General features: G+C 46.1%; 1 protein-coding gene across 1 annotated transcript; it reads right to left on the minus strand.

The window, feature by feature from the left end:
• Positions 1-8,474: 8,474 nt before the first annotated feature.
• Smim32 (small integral membrane protein 32) lies at positions 8,475-8,786 on the minus strand. Its single transcript, XM_027941045.1, has one exon. The coding sequence runs from the start codon at positions 8,784-8,786 to the stop codon at positions 8,475-8,477; it is 312 nt and encodes a 103-aa protein (XP_027796846.1).
• Between the last annotated feature and the right edge of the window lie 15,301 nt (positions 8,787-24,087).

Below are 24,087 nucleotides of genomic sequence, written 5' to 3' on the forward strand. Positions count from 1 at the left end.
TAGTTTCTGATTATCCTGTTTTGAAAAAAATGTAAATCATAGACTAGCTTTTTTATCTCCCTCTCTATGATGCATACTTTTATCACCCTCTGGATTACATACACAACAGGTACAAACTCATTCCAAGTGGCTGGGGGCAGGGAGTGGCATGCACCCTGACTAGAAAAGTAGAGAAAGCTAAACTAAATATTTTGACTCAAAAGAATAAATATGAAAGCTCTTATTCTTTTCTTTAGAGAAAAGACTTCGTTACAAGAATCAATTACTGCAAATCAGTTCATTCTGTCATTTTCTTTGAAAGGCATTTAGTGAGGTACTTGGTAGCAACTTCATTGGCTATTTTAGAGGCATTCCTTAAAAAACAACAACAAAAATCACTTTTCCTGGCAAAAGATTTCAGATTTAAGATAATTAATTTTCAAATTGCTGAAGCCTAAACATTCAGATGATGAGTTCAGATGGTGAGACTCAATGACTAGTACTATTCCCTATTAAAATCCAGAATGCAGTTTTGGTGCACTTCTCTATTTTATAAACATTTATAAGAAGTCTGTCAGACTGGACAATGCCTATAAGAAAGTAATTATTTAGAAGTTTATCATAGTCTGTATATGGTTAGAAGGAGGAAGTATTTTTTTAAAACCTTCCCACAATTAACATTATAAAATATTACTGTGACTTTTGTTGTCAGATTTATAATTCTTCAATAAACTTTTTAAAAAAAAATTTTTTTAGCCTCAGTCATTTTTATTGCCATATTTTGAAGCTTAGGGTAGTGGGGCTACTGGGAAATTTTAAAGAAGAGCTTTTGGCCAGCTTGCTTAACCATCTCCATCTCACAGTATGTTAGATGGGAGGTGGGAAAGGGGCGATTTTAATCTGGTGGTTAAGACTCTTAGGATCCATATTGTACCAAGTTATGTGAATATAATTCCTAGTGAGGCAGTTTATTCATGTTTGGGCATGGATTTTTGAAAAGCTCCTTAAACTTTCTTAATCTCTTATCCCTTCTTCATCCAATAAATCTCACCCATTAGCTCATTAAAAAAAATACTTTTATCTGAGATAAATGGTGAGGATTTAACAGTCCAGAAAAGCATAAACTAAAACCTTTCTTCCAATAGCTAACCACTAGACATTTACGCATTTACTTTTGTTTGTTTGTTTCAATACTGGGGATTGAACTAGGGCGCATTTTACCACTGAACTACATCCTAGCCCTTTTTATTTTGAGGTGGGTTCTCACTAAGTATCTGAGAATTCTTGCTAAGTGGCTGAGGCTAACCTTGAACTTGTAGTCTTCTTGCCTCAGCCTCCTGAGTGACTGAGTGACTGGTCACTGGTGTGTGCCATCATGCCTGACTATGAACATTCCTTTCAAACCAGTTCTGGTAGTTAGTTTGCATTTGTTTGTTTGTTTGTTTGTTTGTTTTGCATCTGTTTTAATGTTCTTTGACAAATATATAGCCGATCATGGGTGGGGCTATCCGCTCCTTAATTTGAAAGGATTCTCAGAGAAATTGGCTTGGTTTCCAAGTCTTTCCTCCTATATAACCAAGAGAACATTCTGCATAGCTTTTCTCACTATTTCACACAAAATATATCTCTTTACCCTTTTGTCACCTCATGAGAACATAAGATCTAAGGACAGACCTTTGTCTCTCTGCTAGAGCAGTTCCTGACACGTAATAAGTCAGCACACCAGGACTTGTTGACTGAGCAGAGTGGGTTTTCCTTTTTAATACTAGAATTCATTTTTTAAAATGTAATATGACAACTGCTAGTTGAATTGATTCTGGCTCAGTAATTTATTAGGTCTCATTACCATACCTCATGAGAAAGCTGGAAATTCAACTAAGAAATTATTACACTCTTAAATTCTTTGTCTTTGAACTTTTGGGTCAAGTAATCAAGTTCCTGAATTTTTTGCTCAGATAATGTATAAAATTGCCAGTCGAGTTGGAGCTTTAACCTGTTGACATTTAAAATTTTTCCAGAAAAAGGAGAAAGGACAGTTTCTTCCATGTAGATGACAACAAAAAATAACCCAAATGGTGCACTGTATTTCAGAGCTTACAGAGGTGAGGGTTTTAAGAAACAAACTTGTAGTTTGATTTTGGTGTCCTGGCCTAGGCCCCATAATGTTCTTCCCTGACTATTGTATTCGACAGACAGGTCTTTTGGACTCAGGTGGGCCACTTTTGGGAATGCCTTTGAGAGAGAGAACATATGACAGACCAAATATGTGACTCATATTTTGCACTTGAGAATAAAAGATTATTTTGCCGAAGAGTGTGTGTGGGTGATATAAGGGAAGAAATTTGGGAAGAAGAAAAGCTCTGGGGTCTGGAGGGCTTTGACAGATTTTGCCCCCATCTATAGTTGTGTCAATATTAATTCAAAGCATAATTAATGGTAAACATTCCCTGATGGCCTTTTCTTTTTACATAAACTGTGAAATGTGGTTTTCATTAACCTAGAGTTGTTTAGGCCAAGTTAGTGATGTCAGTGGATATGAAGATGATGAATGCAAGCAGAGATTTACAATATACAAATAGTTCAGAAATGATGTTCATATGAAAAGGCCCTTTATTGTGTGATAAACTGCTAGAAATTTTACAGATCCCTATTCTCCCCTTCTTTAATTGTAGACCACCTACATTCATCTGGAAAACACATTTTTTCAGTCCTTGGGGCTTCGAGTTAGGTTAAGTCATATACCTGAATTCTGGCCACATGTGACTGAATTCTAGCCAATAGGATTAAGCAGAAATGATATGTGCCACTTCTGCTTGGAAAAGGAATGTTCTTTCTCCTTTACAATGGCTGGAAAGCAGATATGACGATGGGAAGTAGAAGTGGATATGGTACCAAGGGATGAAGATTTCAGCGGTTTGCTGCCCCTGGGAGGTTACTGTGAGAAAGGACCCCACAACCCCGCACCACAGTGATATTGTTTCAACTACTTAGACTATGAGCTAGGTGATACTACTTACTCTTCCAGTTACTCTCATCGAACTGTCAAGTGCTTTGTTCAAATCAAGCCTCATGCTAGATGGTAGAGCTGGAGTTGAAGTTCCTGCCTCATTGAAAGCAAAGCTATAACAGAGTATTTAATTCCTGGCTAGATAGGGGTTAATCTGATCAGTTTGGGAGGGTGCCCAAACAGGAGCAGAGAATGAAGGAGACTAACATACAGACTCTGCTCCTGCATTGCAGAATATCTGGGGGTTTTGTTTTGTTTAACCCTGAACAGTATCAGGTTGTTTATTCATTCAATTAATATTTGAGAGCTGTTAGATGTCAAGTTGAGGATAAATAGGATAAAACAAAAGCAATTTTCCTGATAGTTTTTCATTTTGGTTGATGGATATACCTAACAAGGTAAATAAAATGCATAGTAAATTTACTGGTGAATTCTAAGGAAAAGGAGATGTCAGGGTGAGAGAGGAGAATAATTGCAATTTTAGGCATAGCGCCCAGGGAAGGTCTAATTAGAAGCTAAGGTTTAAGTGCAGAAAAAGGTAAGGTGATATGTGAAGTAGATTAAACAGATTTCTTATTCAAGGCAATTGACAAGCATGTGAATGATATTGCTAAGGTCTGTGCTTTGCAAAGGGAAAAAGAGTATTTCACACAGAAATAGCTAAAGGTACAAACTTTAAAAAATTGCATGTTCTTTAGTCTCTTCAGGAGATAACAGTAATACCTGAGGTGTTGCATAGATGGAGACAGGAAATGTTACTTGCTGACAACTTTGTGGATTACCGCCCCAGGAATCTGGCTACTTGGAAGACCAATAAGTAAGGAAGAATTCAAGTCAATATTTCATCTGATAAAATTTTTGTTTAAGGTGGAAAATCAAAGGAGATATGTTCAGATGAAGAATATACAGATAAAGCTCTAGCACTGTTTTCCCACCATGTTGCTTTCAACAAATACCAAGTACCTGTTTTGTGGTTAAAACATAGTTTCTCAAAAAACAGTGAAAAGAAGATGTTGTCCCTGACTTCATATAACTTACATATTAGTAGGAAAAAAAGACATTAGGCTTATAATTGCATTGTCATTTATTAGCTATGATTACAGAGATGATTTGGGGCTATTAAAGATTTTAGGAAAGTCCTTTTTGAGGAAGAAATATTTAAGTAGAGTTCTAAAGGATGAAAAGGCATTAGCCAAAGGAAGGTGAAAGAAAACATCTCAGGCAAGGGAACTAAAGGACCAAGAAGGCCACTGTCACTGTAGCCTGGAGTACAAGAGGGATGTGAGGAGATGTGGGTGGGGCCAGATGATTCTAGGCCTCATAGGCTAAGGTTAGGGTTTTGTTTTTAATCACAAGTACTAGGAAAAACCATTAGAGTGGAGGCTGCTAGAGGCAGATACCATGATCAGATGTGTGTTTGGATTGGAGACGTAAAAGTGAATGTAAGGCTTTGAGGTAGGGTGGTGATGGTGGAGACGGTGTGGATTTGATGGGGTAGAATGGAGTGCAGGTGATGATTGCATATGGGAGGATGCAGAAGAGGTTGGCGTTAAGAATGACAACCATGCTTTTTTTTTTTTCCTCCTTTGGGTAGTCATATGTTGCAATTTATTGAAATTGAGAAGACTGAAGGAGCATCTAATTAAGAAAGATGAAGAATTTTAGACTTGTTGAGTCTGAGGTTTCCTGTGAGATAGCCAATAGAGATATTGAGTGGGCTTGTGTAACAAGAGTCATCTGAAAAGCAACTGAAGCCATGAGAATGGATGAGATCCAGAAGAGATCTCCAACTCTGAGCACAGTGGCTGTGCAGTGGCAGACCTCTGTACTGTCTTGTGATAGCACATTCCTGAAAAAGGACTGCAAGTCACTGATGGAAAGCAGTTACTGTTTGTACTGCTGCAAGCACTTCTAAAATGGTCATCTTGGTTAATGATGATTGCTCACATTCAGAGCATTTCTGTATATCAAACATGAGTTAACACTTCACCTACAGTGTCTCACTCAGTGTTGAAAATCCTATGAGGCAGTTAGTATTATTATCTCCATTTTACAGCTGAAGAAACAGGTTAACAGAAATTCAGAAAACATGATGGAGGCCTAGAGTAGATGGTCAAGCTTAGGTCACCTGGTCTCAGGAATCAGCCTTTTGCCTCTCCCTAGTTCCTAGTATCTACAATCACTTTGCTGTTTCAATTTCCAACCTCTCACCCACCCATCACTTATCAAAAATGTCTTCTTCTTAACCTCCTTGCCTGCTTGTAGTAGCTGGTTTTACCAGAGGAGCCCAGATACCTATGGCAACTCTATTCCTATTTTTAACTTGCCATCCCCAACTGCCTAAAGATGGTTCCAAGGCATCCTGGAATTATTAGGGTAGCAAAAGGCAGGAGAGTGTGTGTTCAGAGCTAGGTCCCAAATAGCCATCTATCTAACTTGAGTTACCAGAACAAAATACCATACACTGAGTGGCTTAAACAACAGAAATTTAATTTTTACAGTTCTAGAAGCAAGTCTAAGATCACAATTCTGGCTGATTCAGTTTCTGAGGGCTATTTTCCTGGTTTACGAATGGCCAACATCTCACTATGTTCTGTCTCACTATGTTCCAGGTTTCATAAGGACACTAATCCTATAGGATCATGGCCCCATCCTATGACAATATGTGATCTTAATTAATATAGTTGTTTTGGGAGTTGGGGTTTCAACATCGGAATTTTGGAAGAACATTTGTATTCTTTTGGTCCATAACATGGTCTGAATGTGTCATCACTACATTGTATTTCATTAACTCTGCATAGGGCAGACATGAACTTGGCCATGTCACTTGTTTAGGGGAGAATCTAAGGCTGGATCCAATGTGAGGAAAAACCCACTGCCACTCAGCTAGTCCAACACTATCCTAGAAAAGGAAATGAAGTTACTCAGGTTCATAGTGCTGGCACACAGCACTCTTATAAACCCAGCTTGCTTTCTAGATTCAAGCTCTATGCAAATCCAATTACCCAGGAATTTATTTCAGAAGAGTCTCTTCATTTGAAGTGGCCAAGCCTTTGCTGAGGTGGCTGGGGTCACTGCAATGCAACAGAGATATCAGATACCTTCCAAATTGTATACATCTCAGCACTTTTTGGTTTACTTTAAGGGATCCCAAGAGTCTCCTGGATCACTCTGATTCTAGCTGATAATGGTCTAGGAACTAAAAGGGATTTCTAAGCCACTGAAACCTTTCTCCCATGAAAGGACCAGCTCTTGCATTTGTTTGTGGTCACAAAAGGCAGTGGACTTTTGTGAGACTGCATCATGTTTGGGGTTCAGCTTTTCCCATCAGTAGTGCTGCCTCAAGTCTGCAGCTCAATTATAACGATAGCTTACACTTGGGTGGTCACTTTGTACAAGCATTGTGCTAGCATGTCATATTGGTCATACTGCTTAATATTCAACCCTGTAGAACTAAATAGTATAATATCCATTTCACAGTTGAGGAAACAAGCTCAGGTTAAATAATTTGCTCAAGGTCACGTAGCTATTCGGAGGTGAAGCTGGAATCTAAAGCTAGACGGTTAGACTCTAGAGCTTGTCTTCTGACCATCTTTCATACTACCTTTAAGTCTTCGATATGGTGGAAGAAAGTCCTGTTCATACATTAGTCTTCTACCTCTCATAATCCCAGATCAAGGCTGAAGGATCCCCCAGATCAACAGCATGTGCTTTTGGTACACCAGCCAGGGGATTGTATTTTGTACATTTTTTTCCCATCTAGTCCTCTCTGCAACCAAAGTTGGTGCAAATGAACTGGGTCACCTTTACTGTAGACTGGAGAAATTTGGATATGGTTCCAAAGACTAAGCTATGATGCTCTGTAAGATGACCGCAGAATTGGGGTTCTTGGTTTCTATTACAATTCTCCATTGCTTCCCAGAATAGGAACCTGGGGAGAATTTTGTACTGGGAAGTGGTGATGGGAGCCCTGGCTAGTCTTTTCTGCACCCCAAGCTTGGCCTTCAGAATGTTTCAATGTCTGACAACCCTTATAAATGTTGCAGAATTGCATGGCTATATGCATCTGGCCAGGGACAAGAGTCCTTATCTTGTTCCAATTCTCAAAGTCCAGTGACCCTAAATGTTTTTGAATTACTGAATTAGATAATCTGTCATTTTTTTCAGTCAAAACTTCTCTAAGTTCTAGTGTCACATTGAGCCAGATGACTCCCAAAAATATTTAATAAAAAGAAAGACTCCTTAGAATAAGGCTAACTTTGAAACTGGTCAAGGTTATCACAAAGTTCTCTATTCCCTTTAGATTCTTTGAAATTCTTTCTCCTGGAGGGGTTTAGTCATCATTTCTTTTCTGTGGGGTTCTCCAGGGCAAGTTCCTATCTACACGGGAGGAAGTGGCAGAACGCTGCCCTCTCTACCTGACCTTTAAGCCTTTCTGGCTCAGGATGGCTCTTGGGAGACTTCAGGTCCAGGGAGGCTCTTTGGGAGGCTTCAGGTCCAGGGAGCAAAGGGGAGGACAGCGGGTGGAAGGAACTGCCCGCAGAGAGTCTCCAGGGAGTCCTGTTAACAAGAATTTATTCAGCAGGTCAGGCAGCAATTTTCCCTAGAGACCGTTCTGAAAAAACTCCCCAGAGCAAGTAACTGGGGAAAGCTAGAGAGGAGGAGGAGGTTATCATTAAACTGACCTGGGCCACAGCGGCCGGGAAGGCGGATCAAACTTGGGTCTCTTCCTGCTCGGATGGACCAGCCCTTATTCCCTTTCCCATAGCGGCGCAACCAATAACCAGAGTGTTCTCAGAGCTTGGATCTAATTCGGTGAGTTTTTATTGTAGAAATGTGGCTCATGGAGATGTGAGATGCTGATCCCCACAGCCGCACCCTGCAAGTGAGACTGCACCTCTCCACCGAACCCCTCTCCATCTCTGCCCGCAGAAGGAATTGGCTATTTAGACTTTAGGCGGGACCCACTGAAACTCGGGCGTGGTGTCATTTCCCTAAGGGGACGCGGTCCTCTATGAACATCATTCCAAGGTTCAGCTGAGTTCACGCTAGGATCCTAGTGGGATCCTCAGTGCCAAGGAGCAAGAAAGGCGGCAGCATCTTTGGGGAGACAGCCACAGGGCCAGGGAGTCGGGACCGGCAGCTCCTGGCTAGCTGTGCTCTGGCGGTTCCTGCTCCTTCTGTGGCAAAGTAAGGAATTCAACCCGTGGCAGGCAAGGCTTCTGAGCCCAGGTGGCACACTGTCTTTCAGGATGGTTCCCCGACTGGACCCTCTGTTTAGGGGAAGAAAGACACCCTTTCAAGTACTGGGCTAAGGATCCTGTGCAGCCTCCCAACGTCTCCTTTTTACTTTCGTTGGGAAAAGGTCTGAGCAAAGTGTTTCCAGGGACCAGCAACCTCCGATGTCAATCCCGCTCTGCCCGGTTCATGCTGGAGTGTCTTGGGGAGGCCAGGACGCGGCACCCGGCGGCCTTGGCTTAGTTCAAAGCTACACCGGCCGCGTCTTCCAGGGAGCACGGGCGTCGCGCAGCGAACGGTCGTGGGGCAGCGCGGCGAAGGCCGAGTGGCGCAGCTGGCAGCCGATGAAGAGGACGACGAGCGCCACGGAAAGCAGCAGCAGGAAGAAGAGCAGCAGGTAGGTGGGCAGGTCAGGTTTTGTGGCCGTGCCATCCCGCATACCGCGCGCAGTGGCCAGCTCCAGAGGCAAAGCGCCCTCTGCCTTGACGGTGGCACCAGGAGCCAGAGCACCACCGACCGCTGCCTCGGGGCCGCCCGTGGCGTTGAACACGTCTCCGTACATGGCCCGCGGGTCCTAGCGACCCCAGTAGGACCTCCTCACTTGGCCTCGCGCTGACCTGAGCTAGCCAGCGCTTCCATGGAGCTCTCCTCCCGCCCTGCAAGCAACTGACCGGGAGAGTCTGTGCCTTCCGACCAGAGGGGAAAGCACAGATCCCGGGACCCTCCGCTCACTCTCCGAAGGTGCTCGTCTGCCTTTGCCACGCCGCGGTGGACCTCTGCCCTCGGAGCTGCACAGCTCCGTGCCTGCGCCCTTCAAGCTTTCCCTGTTTATCGCTGTTGCCAGCAAGAGAGGGGTCCCAAGTCTCTGATTGTCTCACGGTTTCACAGCCGCTGTCTCGGCTCCGACCCTCAGCTTGGGGGAGCTCCGGGTTCCAGGCGCGCGTCTGGGCTGCAGCGACTGTGAGAGGTGCTGAGTGAGTGCTGCCGCAGCTCCGCACTGGACGCAGAGTGCACCGAGGGCGGGTGGCGCGGAGTCCTCCGAGTCAGTCCTCTGGCGCTGGCGCCACCGCCGCGGCAGCTATCAAGGCAGTCCTGCAGTCCCGGGTCCTTGTCGAGACGTCCCGGTGTGTGTGGCCAGCTTGTCCTCACTCCCTCTGGCTGCTAGGCTCCTGTTTGAGCTGGAGATAGCTCTGAGGCAGCTCTGGGCGCGCTTTGGTCCCGGGCGGGGGGAGGGGGCGGGATTGGTGGTGGCTGCCCCCTGGGAGAAGCTGCGAACCAATGAGGGCGAGGGAGAACACGGCTGTGACTGCCCACTGCCCGCCTCACATCACTCAGGAACAGAGGATACCAAAGAGCAAGAAAGCTGAGCTGGGGCGGGGGAGGGTTGTTGGGGGGTGGGGGGCGGCGCAGAGGGGAGCCAGAGCAGTCTAGCAAGCACGCCCATAGGGTCACAGAAAGATGGAGGGTCAAAGACACAGCTACAGACCTACGGACAGAGCCACAGGGAAAACAGACAGTTGAGCGATGCAAACTCAGAAACAAGGTTTAGCAGAGCATGGACACCAGCTTTGTTCATTTGATGTCTTCTTTCCAGGCAGAGCCGGTTTGGGTGAAGCCCCCACTGGCTGCTGGATAGCTTAGGCAGGGCACACCCGAGTAAAGGCACAGACTTTTGTTCAAACTGGAGCCTGTGGGTAAGTGTGCTTCTCCACCAGGAGCTCACTTGCTCAACAGCATTTGCAGTCCTGCTAAAAAATAGAGGGGTAAGAGGAGGACATGGTGCTGGCCATGACCCACCCACTTTGGGAACCCCTGGAAAGGACTGGTGGCCAGGACAGAGGTGAGCAGTCAGTTGGACTGGGAGTGGGGAAGTCCCCTTTTCCAGGACTCCAAACTCCTCACTTCCTGCTAGAAACCTTCCAAACCCCCAGCCAGAAGGTGAACCCTGCCCTGGTCCACCATGGATCCTGTGCTTCTTCTTTGTAAGCCCTGGAGATCATTGTCCAGCAAGATCAAAACCGGAGGCCTCAGGTAAGAAGCCTAAGGAACCAAACTAAAGGAGACTCTTGCTTTCAGGTTCCTGCAAGGTCAGGGTCAGGAGCAGACATCTCCTTCAGGTTTACACCCTAGATGTCCCATGCCTCACTGTAATCATAGCCCTGTTGCCTGGTCACTTGTCTGAGACCCTCACTGGATCAGCCAAGTTCACATCTGTGTCTCTCTGCCCCTTTCTTCTTCCTCTAGGGAAAGTACCTGGGGAGAGCTTGGTGACATTCACTGAATGATGAAGAGCTGAATTACTTATTCCCCTCTCCCCTCTGCATTTTGTGCCAGGTCACCAGTACAGTAAGAACCACCAAGTTGTTCCAGGCCACAGCTCATCCTCACAAATCCCTGTGATACCCAGAAGATACCTCTGTGAGCTCTTCATCTGTCTTTAAAACTGTGGTCCCAAGTACTGACTTTAGAGTGTTTGGCTGCTGAACAAGATGCAAAATAATTGCTCCAAGAGGCTCTTTGTAGTGTTTGCAATTTAATTCCATGGGTAGGTCCCTGAAGGCCTCCCCAGCCAGGGGGGAATTACAAGGAGGGCAGGACCCAGCAGAACTCAGCATGGCCCCATCTGCTCAGTCACCAACCCAGACAGAGCCTACCTTGGTCCTGGGAAGCTGCTGTCTCTACTCTTGGCTACTGCTTAGGTCAACACCTCATTTTTGGAGTGGGAAAACTGGCTCTGAGAGGGGACAGGCCTTATCCTTATTAGCACAGGACAGTTACCATGTAACACTGATGTGGTAGCAGCAATAGTTATGGGCAGGAGTCCCTTTCTCTAAAGATCTGACCTATTTAGACACTCAAACAGCAGGATCCTACAGGAAATTTTGTAAAACCAGAGCAGGCCTCATTGGCTCTTTCAACAATGAGGAGCGATAGCATATGGGCCATATATGGAAAAGGATTACAAACTGTCAGTGACTTCTGGGTCCTAGTTTGAATGCAGAGCTTGAGTAGCTTGATTTGGGGGTTGGCCTGGATTTTTCTCCTGGAGTCTATATGGGGAGTAAAAAGGCCCTTTCCTCTACTTCTTTTCAACTCCATCCATGATACCAGATAAGAACTGGATGGCACAGTTGGAAGGTCCAGATGGAACTTGTGCAGGCCTCAACTCATTGTGGACTATTGAACAAGGAGTGAAGGTAGTTGACTTCCGGTCCTGCTCTGGAACAAGCTGTGATCATCCAGGAAATGATTGTGGAACAGGGAGTCTGCAGAGGATTTGGTGTAGATGGGCATCCCTGCAGTTCCACAATCTCTGAGCCTGGGGGTTCCTAACACTGCTCATTTCTTCCCCACAGCTGCTTTTCATCCCCATGCTGCATCCGGGAATGGAGGAGCTGAGGCTTGAACCTGGGCTTCCCCAGTTCTAGAGTCCATGCACTTGACCACTATGATGAAGCTTCCCATGAAGGAGCAGTTCTGGTAGATGCTATTCATGGCCCTTTTACTATAAGCAGAGCACCAGGCTTCAGAATTCATCTTTTCCCCTATAGCAGCCTGTGAAGGCACTGCTATCATTCCCACTTTCCCCAGGAGGGAGCTGGAACCCCAAGAAGTGGTGTTACTTGGCAAGCTCATGGAGTTGGGTGGTGGAGCAAGCAAGCCACAAACTCGCAGCCTGTGCTCATTCACTCAGTCTTAGCTGCTTTTTCTCCTGAGGAAGAATGTGTGGACAAAATGCCTTTCCTTTTGGCAAAGTTGGAGGAAATATATCGCCCCTTTGCGGGGGGGGGGGGGGGGGTAGTGTCTTTTGGTCCTGAAGTAGGGAGGGCACGATTTCTTTTTTGAAAGATGTTCAGAGCCCTGAGAGGGCAGTCACGTTCCCTGCACATCCCTGGCAGGAAATTAAACAAGGCCAGTACTGAGTAAATGCAGAGATGAAGTTTACACAGCTTTTTATACAAACCAAGCGACCTTCCATTAAGGGAGCATTGTGTACTCATACATTTAAGTCTTTGGAAAGATTATAAAAGGGGGCTCAGAGGTCAGCTTTGACAGGCAGAGGTCACAGGGCTGGGACCTTAGAGCCACCTCTTTCCCATTACGTAGTTGTTGAGTGACACACACGTGCCTTCCTAGTCTGCCTGTCTGAGAGCAGCCCAGGGAAGCAAGGCAAGGGCGCTTTCCTGCCACATGAGAGCCATTTGGCAGCTGTTGAGTGGAAACTTTGGAGACAGACAGGGAGCATTGGAGCCCCAGGATTTTGTAAACTGTGCTTCATGGGCCTGTGGTGTTCAGTACAGCCATTTCAGTTTCTTCCCCCATGCTCTGGGAGTTAAACCACTGATTGTCACACAGAGGCTGGGACTGAAGGTCAAGCTTAAGAGTTGCTATCTCAAGGCTGGAGTTGGATGCTGCTGCATTTGGTATCCCTGTGTATGGAGAGAGGGTGGAGTTAGACTGCTCTAAAATGGAATGACCCCTCCCTCTCTGTGAATGTTGCCAGTGCTCTTGTTTGCAGAAACTTTTTTTTTTTTTTTAAACCATCATCCCTGGCAATGGCTTTTCTCTTCCTCCTGCTCCTCCTCCTCTTTCTGTTTTTACAGGTAACTTTGGCAACTGCCGTGGTCGGTGATTTAAGGTTATATTTTCAAATGGCCAATTTAAGAACTAAACAGCAAGTAGCCCAAGGCTAGATTCCAAAATGAAACTTTTCCCAAGGAGAGTAGGCAATAAAGGACTTGGGAAATGGTCATGCTAGGTGTTCAAGGTGGCTGTAGTTTGGATGGTGAAGTGGAGCAATTGGAGAAAAGATGGGGTGTGAGGGAGAGGTGGTACTACGAGGAGAGAAACCACAAAAGGATGTAGTTTCCTATGTCAGAAACAGCATCTCTGGCTCTGTCATCCAGTCCATTGGTCTGTGGGTCTCTGGCTGATCAGATAGTGGGACGGAGAGTCAGTCTTGATATGAGTGACTAGGGACATTAGAAGAGGGTGCAAAGCTGGACTTGTAGGCCAAAGGTGTGGGCTCTGACTCTTGTGATGGCTGTTACTGGGTGTGCAAGTTTTTTAACTAAATGTTCCCACCCACTGGTTAGTTCCTCAACATTGTTCTTATTGGTTTGAATGACTCGTGACCTTGCCTGCCTCTCTGGATCCCTTCAGATGTGTGGCTTCAAGCCAAATGGGCCCCAGTGATACAAGGCTTCCAGGTCACTGAGACTGAGAGTTGACTGATCATCACCCCCAGAACCCCATCACCTCCCTTCTCAGGGATGGGTGGGGGTTTTGAAGGGCAGTGAAACTATACTTTTCCTATTGCGGCCTGGGCCCAACCAGGGGTGCTGGGGTGGAATCATGAATGGGATCACTACATACTAAAGGACAGGCCACCACTCTGACCACAAATTAGGCAGTTGGCTGGAGCTGGGATGGAGCTAGCATGTGACAAAAGAAATGAGGGGACTTGGTAACAGGAGGGTTGTTTGGGATTAGTAGCTTGTCTCAGGGGCACCTGGTAGTCTAGCTTAAGTTCCCTGTCCCTATACTTCTATGTGCCTGACTTGGGAGATTCTGCTTGGAAGAGGCTGGGAGCCAGAGGAAGTATTTCCCACACAGACACAGAGACAGGTAGCAAGGAAGGGGAGAGTGAAGCTTAGTGGAGGAAGAGGCTCCTCCTCTCAGTGACACTGATGGAGAATGGCTTCAAGGACTGGTCTGGGGCCAGGTAGCAAGGCTGGGGCCAAAGAACTCATTGAGGAAGTACCTGAAGATACCAGGCAACAGGGAGGCTTTAGAGCACGGTGCTGATGGGAGCCTTAGGAGAGGAGGGGAGGGGAGAACTTGGTAGGAAGAGCCTTAAGTTAAAAGTGTCTCCTCCTGGCTTATCGACGCTTTTAGTAATCCCCTGTCAGGCAGGATGTATGAAGTGGTGGCAGCACTGGGCTCACTAATCCAGGGCAGGATCCTCTTTCCTCTGCTGAGGCTGGGGCTGGTGACCCTTTGCAGAAGGCTGTCCAGTCCTGGAGGAAGAGGCAAGTGCCAGGGGTTGAAGACTCAACAAGACTCACCTCTCCTCAGAAGTCCCCTCTCCCAGGCCCTGGCCTCAGCTTACCCTTCCTTCCTGCACTCTCTTGGGCTGATGACACCTTGAGACAGTCCCAGCTGCCCTCTGCTGGATCTGACCATGTGCCTCAGATTCTGCCTTCCTAGGCTTCAGTCATGGGTTGACCTCTGAGTCTGGGCTGAGGTCAGAGTCCAGGAGGTTGGCCAGCTCCCCCTTGAAGCCAGTGACTCACTGCTCTCTTAGGTGGTGTGAAGCCCAGATATGTTGCAGGCTTCAGGTCCTTGCTGGCCTTCTTTCTCTTCCTGCCGTAAGTATTTCCACTGGTGCAGCTATTGCCAGGCCCAAAGCCCTGTTATGGGACACTGAAATGACAGCAGTCTCCTGCCCTTTGCTCACCCCATGGTCCATCCTCAAAGGGATATCTAGGTTGTCTGGAGCTTATTCTCAAAAGACCCCTAAGATATACAAGCTCATAAGACTCCAGAATATGACTACAGAGAACAGACTGAGAATGAGATTCCAGACTAAGGTTTTAAAGTGAATACTTATTTAGTACAAGAAATAGAATCAAAATAAATTGAAAACATAAAAAAATCTGACAAAGATCCCAAATATAAAAGCAAACAAAACCACCCTATCTGGATTGGCTTCCAGCCACCAAGGGAGGACTGGGAAAGGGCATCTGACTCAACCTTCTTCAGGTTCCGAAACAGCCCCCTGACTAGAAAGAGGAAGAACATCCAAGTTTACAAAACTCAGAAGCACATTCCCCCAGGATTTGAAATTATATATCTATTTTTTTTCTCCCCAAAGTTATAAAACAACAACAACTGGGTTTCTCTCCCACAAAACTCCAGTCGGCCTTCTGAAGCTGCAGGTTCTGCATGAGGAGAGTCATCCAACTGCAGGTGGAAAACATCCCAAACCAAAAAACTGGGCCTGTATTGAACACGTCCAGGCATTTTTGTCCTTGTTATTTTATAAACAATGTAGTCCTAACAATGATTTCCATAGCATTTATAACAAATTAGGTATTTTAATTCATCTAGAGATGATTTCAAGCACATGAGAGGAGGCACATGGAGAGCTTATACACCTGTTTATATAAGAGACTTGAGCATGCAAGGATTTTGCTATGGGCGGAGTGGGGGGGGGTAGGGGGTCCTGGAACCAATCACTTGAAGATACTGGAGGATGACCAAAGATGGACCTCATCCTCCTGTGTTTGGATAAGACTCCCTACTACCAGTCTCCTGATGCAAACCTTCCCTTTGGCCACCATTTAAAGGAGCTCTCCTTTCTGTCCTTGTTCTTCTTGTGCAGGGCTGACTTCTCCCTCTGGGAGTGGCAGGGCCCTAACTGGTGGCCCTGAGGCTTGGGCAGAAGGGACTGTAGATATGGGGAGGGGCAGACAAAGTCCCCTGACAGAGAAGCAGCTCATGGTTAGCAAGAATCCAGAAAGATGATCCCTTTTGCTTTGTTACTCCTTCATAGGGAGAGAGGGAGGGAGGGAGGCACCCAGAGGCCCGTGGCCTGATTCACGAGGAAATGTGAAGAAGTTTTAAGTGAGAGAACCAGAGCTGTCCTTTAAGTGGCATTTTAAAATCTATATTGGAAACTCCATTAGCATTGCCATTTTATGCAGAGGCTGTAGGAATCTATGGTGCTCCTCCTCTCAGGTCTACAAGGGACCTTAGGTTGTCACTTCCTCTGGTGAGGTACATGTGGTCTTCTGCACCCCAGCTTTGTTGGGGAAGGGGCCTCTCATCCCAGCTTTGTTGGGGAAGGGGCCTCTCCCACCCCTGTGGGCCCATGTCTGGGGGATGGGAGAAGTGGGCTGGATGACTTGGAGTCATCTGGCCCCTTCTTGGAAAAAGCCTTTAAGATCACACTCCCCCAGGAATGGCACTGGGCAGCAACAGTGAGCGGGTGGAACCAAAGAAGACACTTGGGGTGTTAAGGGCATTTCAAGATATGACAGGCTGCCATCCAGGCCGGTCTCCTGTTCTTGAATTCGCCTACCTAGGCGAGAAAGGCAGTGTCCTGCAGATCCCCCAATGGGTGCTGAAAGGCTGGGGCTAGCATTCTCCAGGGACTACAGGGACTATCCCTAGTTTTTCCTCATGGGGCTTCCTGTACCCTAGCTCCTTCAGATTATCTGTCATACTTTTTGAAACTCAGGTTTTTGTTCTGAACATTAAGATCCAAACTCAGCATTTGGAGCTGTGAATGTGCTGTGCATTTGCAGTATGAACATATCCACATGTGTGGGTGAGTATGAGACCATCATAAACCAGGGTGTTCTTCCTGCATTTGCTGACACCTGTGATCCTTTCTTGTAGTTAGTCAGCAGCAGCCAGACTGTTCAACAGTAATTGCCTCAGGGAAGGCACAAGGACAGTGGACATTGCAACATCCAGCTAACAAATGAATCAAATTATTGGCATTTCAGAAGTCCAGGCTGAGGCTTGGAACAACATATGATGAGAAAGGGCAGGGCTGTGGCTAGTGCATATGGCACCCATGGGTGAATTATAATTGGCTTCCTGTTGCATCCATTTCAGTCAGACATCTTTGCACGATGCACAAACTACTCGACCTTATGTGGCAGCCCTGAGTAGGGGCAAATGTTTTCATTGCCGAAGTTAGAAACTATCTCCTGCATCTTGGGACAGGGTAGAGTGTGAGGTAAGGAGAATTGGTCAGGAGATAAGGAAACCTTAGCTTTAGGTGGATCTCTGAGAGGAGGCCAAGAGGTTCTCTGGCTGAGCATGCACAGCCATGCTGAGAAGTCACATACTAGTCCACGGAGCAGCAGCCTGCAGGCCCAACCCATAGGAAGCAGATTGGAAGAGGGGTATGGCGATGCCAGTGTAGACATAGAGGCCAGTGGGTGGGAGGCAGTGACCATAGCCACGGAGGTTACGCAGCACCAGGTATGCTGGGTGGGCTCTCCAGCCTTGCTGAGATTTCCCCCATCTTGGAGGGATGGCGGGGGTGGGGGTGTGGGAGCTCTTGACAGAGATTAAAACCAAACCAAACCTTATACTTCTCCCTCACTTGTGTTTGCAGATTTTTATATAAATATGCAAAGGAAGCCTCAAGCAAATATCCACTAATCGTTATCCCTGGATGGTTGGATTAAGAGGTGATTTTCTTTTTTTTTTTTTTAGTTGCTGAGGCTTTTAGAAAATTACTCCAGTGACCATGGTTTACTTTTGTAATGAGAATAATATTTTAAGAAAACAGTATAAAACAAAATAGTAAAAGCAATTTGCTTTTTTCTTCTTTCCCCCCTCTTGGGTCCTTCCTCATTCCTCAAGGGCCTCATCCGCCTGCCTCCTCCAGCCCCTCTGCCTGCATGGCTGGGGCTTCCGGGAGGAAGTATGTGGGTCCCAACTCGTGATGACAGTGACAGTCATATCACTGAGGATACTTTTTCACCCTCCCTGTGCCCACTTGAGAGGACAACCAGGGTGGAAGAGAAACTTATCATTTTGCTTGGGAGGGTCCAGGGCTGGGCTCTGCTGAGCCAGTGGGTGAGTGGGCTGGGCTCTTTCATATGTACACTCCCAAAATAGAGCCCTTTCTCAAAATCTGCCTCTCTGGCTCCATGGAGCCCTATCTCAGAGCCTCATTCTGAATCATGACAGAGGAAAAGGGCCACCCTGGGGGCCCCACCAGGACCGTTTAGAAATGGAGGGAAGAGATGACAGGCCAGCAGGGCCCCTTTAAGGAATCCCCACCTGGGCGGGGATGGGGATGAAAATAGAAGCAGGGAGACAGGAGGAGGTTTAGTGGGCTAGAGGGAGCAGCGTGCTGATTATTAAAGAGCGAATTACCTGGGTCTAATTATGAATGCACTTAAACAGCACATTTTCTCCTGATGCAGAACGGAAGTGGCTCAGTTTCAGTCACAAAGAGTAGGAAAGGGTGAGAGAGAGAGAAAAAAAAGTACATCTCCGGTACGAAGAGCCAGCTCCTGTGTGTTTCCTACAAGTTGGGGCAGGAAGAGGAGTGGAGCCCATCCCACCTCTGTCTCTCACCCCCACCTCACTTGCTCAGCCTGTTGGAGCTTTCCATATGGCCATCTTAATCCCAGGAACCCAAAGGCATGATGGAGATGAGCCCCCCCCCCACTTCCCCCAGCTGGTCTAGTGCCAGGACACCTTGGAAGGTAGTCTGTCTCAGGACTCTGCTCAGACTCCAGGTGAGTCCTAAGATTCCAGGACAGAAGTGGGAGAGGATGCTGCCCATGTCCCTGTACATGGATGACATCTCCTCAGCTCCAAGAAACTGGAGACATAATCCAAGTTAAGTCGTCCTTGGACTCTGGTGTTTACTGTCTCTTTTACTGTGAGTTTTCACTTCATAGCAAGGCTGTCTGATGACGGAGATGCTGCATAGGATAGGGTGGATGGGGGTTGAGTTCTTCACCCCTATTTCTTTTCTTTTCTGCTGCCTTCATGTTTCATTCCCTATCTTTTCTGCATGCCCGAATCCCAAATAGCCTCCCCAAATTGGATCAGTTCCACCTTGAGCTAGCTAGAGCTCTGCACCTGGCTTGGGGTCCAGTCCTATCTCTACCACCTATCAGTCAGGTGACCTGATAACCATGCCATCCTGCAGGAGATCTGGGGCAATAGTGTCAAATATAGTTGGCCATCCGATGAGAGCATTTTAACCCATCCTCACTCTGTGGATCTATCTTAGTAATGTATGTCCTAGGGGATCTTCAGCTGGAAGTCCCAGGACCATTTTGAGAAATACCCATCAACCAGTGTCTCTTCTCTCCAGGCTGCCTTCTAGGGACAGTGATCTGTACTCCTTGCTTAGCCTAAGGACATTTCTACCATTCAGTCTGTTCATTTGCTCCCACTCTTCACCCAGGCTAGTTGAGCCTTTAATTCATAGATTGTCCCACTGGAAGGCACCCCTGCTCTACTTAAACTTTTTTTTTTTTATGGTGCTGGGGATATAACCCAGGGCCTTGTGCATGTGAGGCAAGCACTCCACCAACTGAGCCATATCCCCAGCCCCTCTACTTATGCTTTGTCTATTAGAAGGAGGTAATGAATTCTTCCCTGCCTACCTCAATGGGTTGTTGTCCCAATTAAATGAGATAAAGTATATGAAAGTGCTCAGACAGTTGTAAGACTGGAAATCCTAAGAGGAAGTTACCAATGACCAGTGGGTAATATCTTAGTCAGCTTTCTGTCGCTATAACAAAATACCTGAGGTGATTAACTTATACTAGAAAAGGTTTATTTTGGCTCACAGTTTTGGAAGTTCCAGTCCATGAATGATTGGACCCAGTTTTTTTGGCCTGTGTCAAGGATGCACATCATGGCAGGAGCAAGGCGGAGCAGAACAACTTACTTCATGAGCCATGGAGAAAAGGGAAAGAGGCAGGGTCTAGGATCCCACAATCCCCTTTGAATGCACATCCCCAGTGACCTAAGGACTCCCACTAGACCTCATGTCCTAAAGATTCTACCACCTCTCAATAGTGCCATCCTGGAGACCAAGTCTTTAACACATGGGCCATTGAGAGGCATTCAACAAACTGTAGCAGAGAATAACCCACTCATTTCCTTGTGACATCTCCTCTGTATTGCCCACCACTCTTATTAAAAAGCTTCTGCACAGCAAAGGAAACAATTAAGAGTGTGAAGAGGGTACCTACAGAATAGGAGAAAATCTTTTCTAGATACTGTTCTGTAGGGGATTAATATCTAGAATATATAAAGAACTCCAAAAACTTAGCACCAAAACTCCTCCAAATAACCTAATGAACACTTCTGAAAATAAGAAATACAAATGGCCAACAAATATATGAAAAATTGTTTCACATCATTAACAATTAGGAAAATGCAAATCAAAACTACACTGAGATTTCATCTTACTCCAGTCAGAAAGTCGGCCCTCAAGAATACAAATATAATAAAAGCTGGAGAGAATGTGGAGAAAAAGGAACACTTACACTACTGGAGGGATTGTAAATTAGTACAACCACTAGGGAGATCAGTATGGAAGTTCCTAAAAAAACTAGGCATGGAACCACCATATGACTAGGCTATACTTCTCCTGGTATTTATCCTAAAGAATTAAAGTCATCATACTATGGTGATACATGCAAACCTATGTTTATAGGAGCATAATTCACAATAACCAAACTATGGAACCAGCCTAGGTGTCTATCAATGGATGAAAGAATAAAGAAAATGTGGTATGCACACATAATGGAATTTTATTCAGCCATAAAAATGAAATTACGACATTTGTAGGAAAATGGATGGAACTTGAGAAAATGATGTTAAGCAAAACAAGCCAAACCCAGGATCATGTTGAGGGTCATATGTTTTCTCTTATATGTGGAAGCTCTTTTTTCTCTCAACAGAGAAAAAAGCTTTTTTTTTTTTCTCTGTAGAGAGAAAAGAGGAGAAGAAATGTGGGGGTTATCTCATGAAAATAGAAGGGAGATTAGTAGAGTAAAGGAAAGGGATGAGGGAGATGGAAGAAGGGAGGGAAAGGAGAAATACTGGAGAATAGTATTGACCCAATTATAGTATTATATTATGTGTATATACATTCACAACAATGAATCACATCACTATACATAACTATAGTGCACCAATAAAAATGTGGTACATTATATTTTAATGTAATGTGGTGCAATGTATTTCAGAGGAGAAAAAAATCCCTTGGAAATCCACTTCTCTGTCCCGGGATCACTCTGTTCTCTACAGTGAGGCTGCAAGGCCCTCAGAGTGGGAGTTCTGGAACCCATCCCGTCCTTCACATGTTGTGACCTGTGACTGAGCTGAAGCCTGGGTTAACTGGTTGCATTCATCCTCCCATAAGATGGCCAAAGCTGGTTTTCAGGGCAGGGCAGAGGTTCTACTGGTGTCTAGAAACAGGGTTTCTAAGTGGAGCACAGCTGACCTGGGCAGGTGGAAACCCTGAATGCAGTTTCATTAACACCTGCTGACTTGCATTTGTTGGATACTATTGGTTGAGGCACCAGGCCTGAGGATTCAGAAGTAGATCATTTTGGGGATGCATGGGTAAGATTACTCTCCTATAAATGGACTGGGTATGATGTGAAAAGTTCCTGAACCATCCTTAGCCCCTGCGTTTTAGTTATCTATTACGGGTAGCATACTACCTCAAAACTAAGGGGTCTGAAGTGACAGCACTACTATTTCTCATGGTTCTGTAGTTGGCAAGGCCCAGCTGGGCAGCTCTTCTGCTCCACATAGCTGAATCACTCTTGTGGCTGCTCTAAACTGGGGGCTCGACAAGGCTGGAAAGTACGTGAGGCCTCTGGTCTTCTGAGGTTTCTCTCCATATGCCTCTGCACATTCAGTAGTGTAGCAGAACTCCTTGACAACGCGGCAGGTGGCTTGCTGTAGGACATGATCCAGTGGGCGTGAATTTATGAAGCCAATGCTCCTGCTATATTTGCTAATGCCCTATTAATTAAAGCAAGTCACATGACTATGCTTAGTGGCCATGCAGGAGGGAATGCACAGTGCGTGTATCATCTCTCACTGGGGCCACAGATGCAATAGTTCAGCACAACCGTATTTTCCTTTCTTGTAAAGTCATGCCAGCTCTTCACAGAACAGAATGGTGGTCATGCTGGGCACATAGAGCATCTGCTCCCAGACAGCGAATCTCTTTTAACTGGGACCAATGCAATGGCCCCACCATTTCCTGAACTTAGAGGCCTATGGTGTGACACAGGGAGGCTACCCAGGTCCAGGCTTCCCTGCTCTGCACTAGTGGTGGTTTGTGTCCGTGGGTAACCATAGCTCATAAGGAGGAGACACCAAGGTCTGGGCCATGTTCAGATTCTGTGTGATTTTCTCTTTTCCATAGAGCATCCTCACATGTTGCTGCCTTTTGCTCGTGGTTTTCTGGTGTGCCCTCCATTGAGTCCTGCAGGAGTCTCTGCCCATCAAGAAGGTGAAGCCACTGACATCTGCTACATATGTCCTCAGGCGGCATCCAAGTGGGCTGATGTGGGAGCACGTATGGGCCCACTTTCCCCCTCCTCCTCTTCTTTTGTGCCTCTGTGTTGGAGGCTTGGGCCCAGTCCTATTCTCACCTCCAACTCCACCTCCTTGTTTCTGCCCATGCAGCAGAGACCCAAGGTAGTCAGCCACATGCCATGAGCTTGGGGAACACTTTCAGTCTCTGAGAGTTGACCTGTGACTTTCAGGCTGGGTGCAGAATAATAATTCCCTTGGTTTCCTCACATGTCTGGAATAAGCTGTTAGCTCCCTTTTTCAGAAAGTATCCCTATGTTTTGCCTCAAGCTGAATTTTTCATATCATATATTTGCAGGAGAGGACAGACCAAAGGTCTTTAAGAATCAGGAAAATGGTGTTTCTACCCTTTGGGAAACACTGAGAATCTACAGAGTGACTAGAATTCTTATCTGTAGCACCCTCACCCTGCAGCCTCCAACACAAGGGAAGTCACTTGCCTCTGAACTCAGCTTGGGGACTGAGAGGCTCAGGGGGCCTAGGGCTCAGAAAATCATGTGCATTTCAGAAGAAGCAGTGTCATGAGATGACACTCTATAATCTTTGCTGATGCACAGAATATATATTCTGCTCATGCTCATGTCACCAACAATGAGAATTTTGTGAATGGCTTTATGTGAAGCTGCATCTGAAAAAAACAGCCTGGTATCAGAGAGACAGCATGCTCCCCTTCCGCAGGGCTGGCCAGGATTCGGGGGCATTGAGGTTAGTTCTGTGGATTGGGAAGGCACTAGGGGCTCTGCCTTGCTGCAGTGTCCTTTCTGTGATGGATTTGAGCAGAGCATGAAATCCTGGAGTTGTATTTTGTCTATCATTGAAATGATTCAAAAAGCCATTTCCTTTCTTGCTCAGGTCTGGGGTGGTCACTGCTCTCCCCCTGGCATCTGAGTCAGTGGTATAGCTTTTGAGATTCATGCTGCTCCCAATAATCCATGCTCATGGAAAGCAGAAGTCCCCAGAAATCCAATATCAGGTTGCATTTATGTAACTGAAATAGTCCCACTTTGCCAGACTGAACCTAAGAAATAAAGCTATGTATTTCCTATTTATAGCAGCAACCTCACAGGCTAGAAACTGGTTATACTCAAAGTGTCTACTGGCTATTTCTGGAGTCTCTGAGGGGTCACCCTCACCAATAAGCACAATAACTGTAGTCACCTTGCTAGCAGCCTTGTCCCACCTTTCCTTTGTATTCCTGTTGGCCACATTCTTACCTGCTGCCTCCATAGCGGTGGAGAGATACCTCACAGGAATGCCCAATGTGCTAATTCTGGATCTTTCCAAACCTGTAGCCTGGGCACAGTAGGAAGACTCTTCTCCCATGTACGGAGGGGCTGGTGACCCTGGGTCCTATAGCAGTCCTGCTAGGCCCCATGCCTTGCTTATTCTCTCTTAAGCAGTTTAACCTGGACCTCCTCATTGTCCAGAATCTCACTGCATCTCAAGACTAACAGTCCTGGCAGATTTTGGCCTTGGCACTTCTAATCACAGAAGCTGAAGACCAGACCCAAGGAAAGGGCGAGGAAAAGAAGCCCCAGGATCACATCTGTGTTCATCAGGAGTCTGAGGAGGTAAGTGACAGAAAACCAATTCAAATTAGCTTAAGCAAAAATGGAGTTTATTTGGTGGTGAACTGAAAGGTCATCTGAACAGATCACAGGGTTTAAGGAAGATCCGGTAGGAAGCAGAGCATCAGGGGTGAGCTAGACCCAGGGTCAACACTGTGCTATACCCTTTCCTTCCCA

This window comes from Marmota flaviventris, chromosome 5 (genome assembly GCF_047511675.1).
Source record: "Marmota flaviventris isolate mMarFla1 chromosome 5, mMarFla1.hap1, whole genome shotgun sequence".
Classification (NCBI taxonomy): Eukaryota; Metazoa; Chordata; class Mammalia; order Rodentia; family Sciuridae; genus Marmota; species Marmota flaviventris.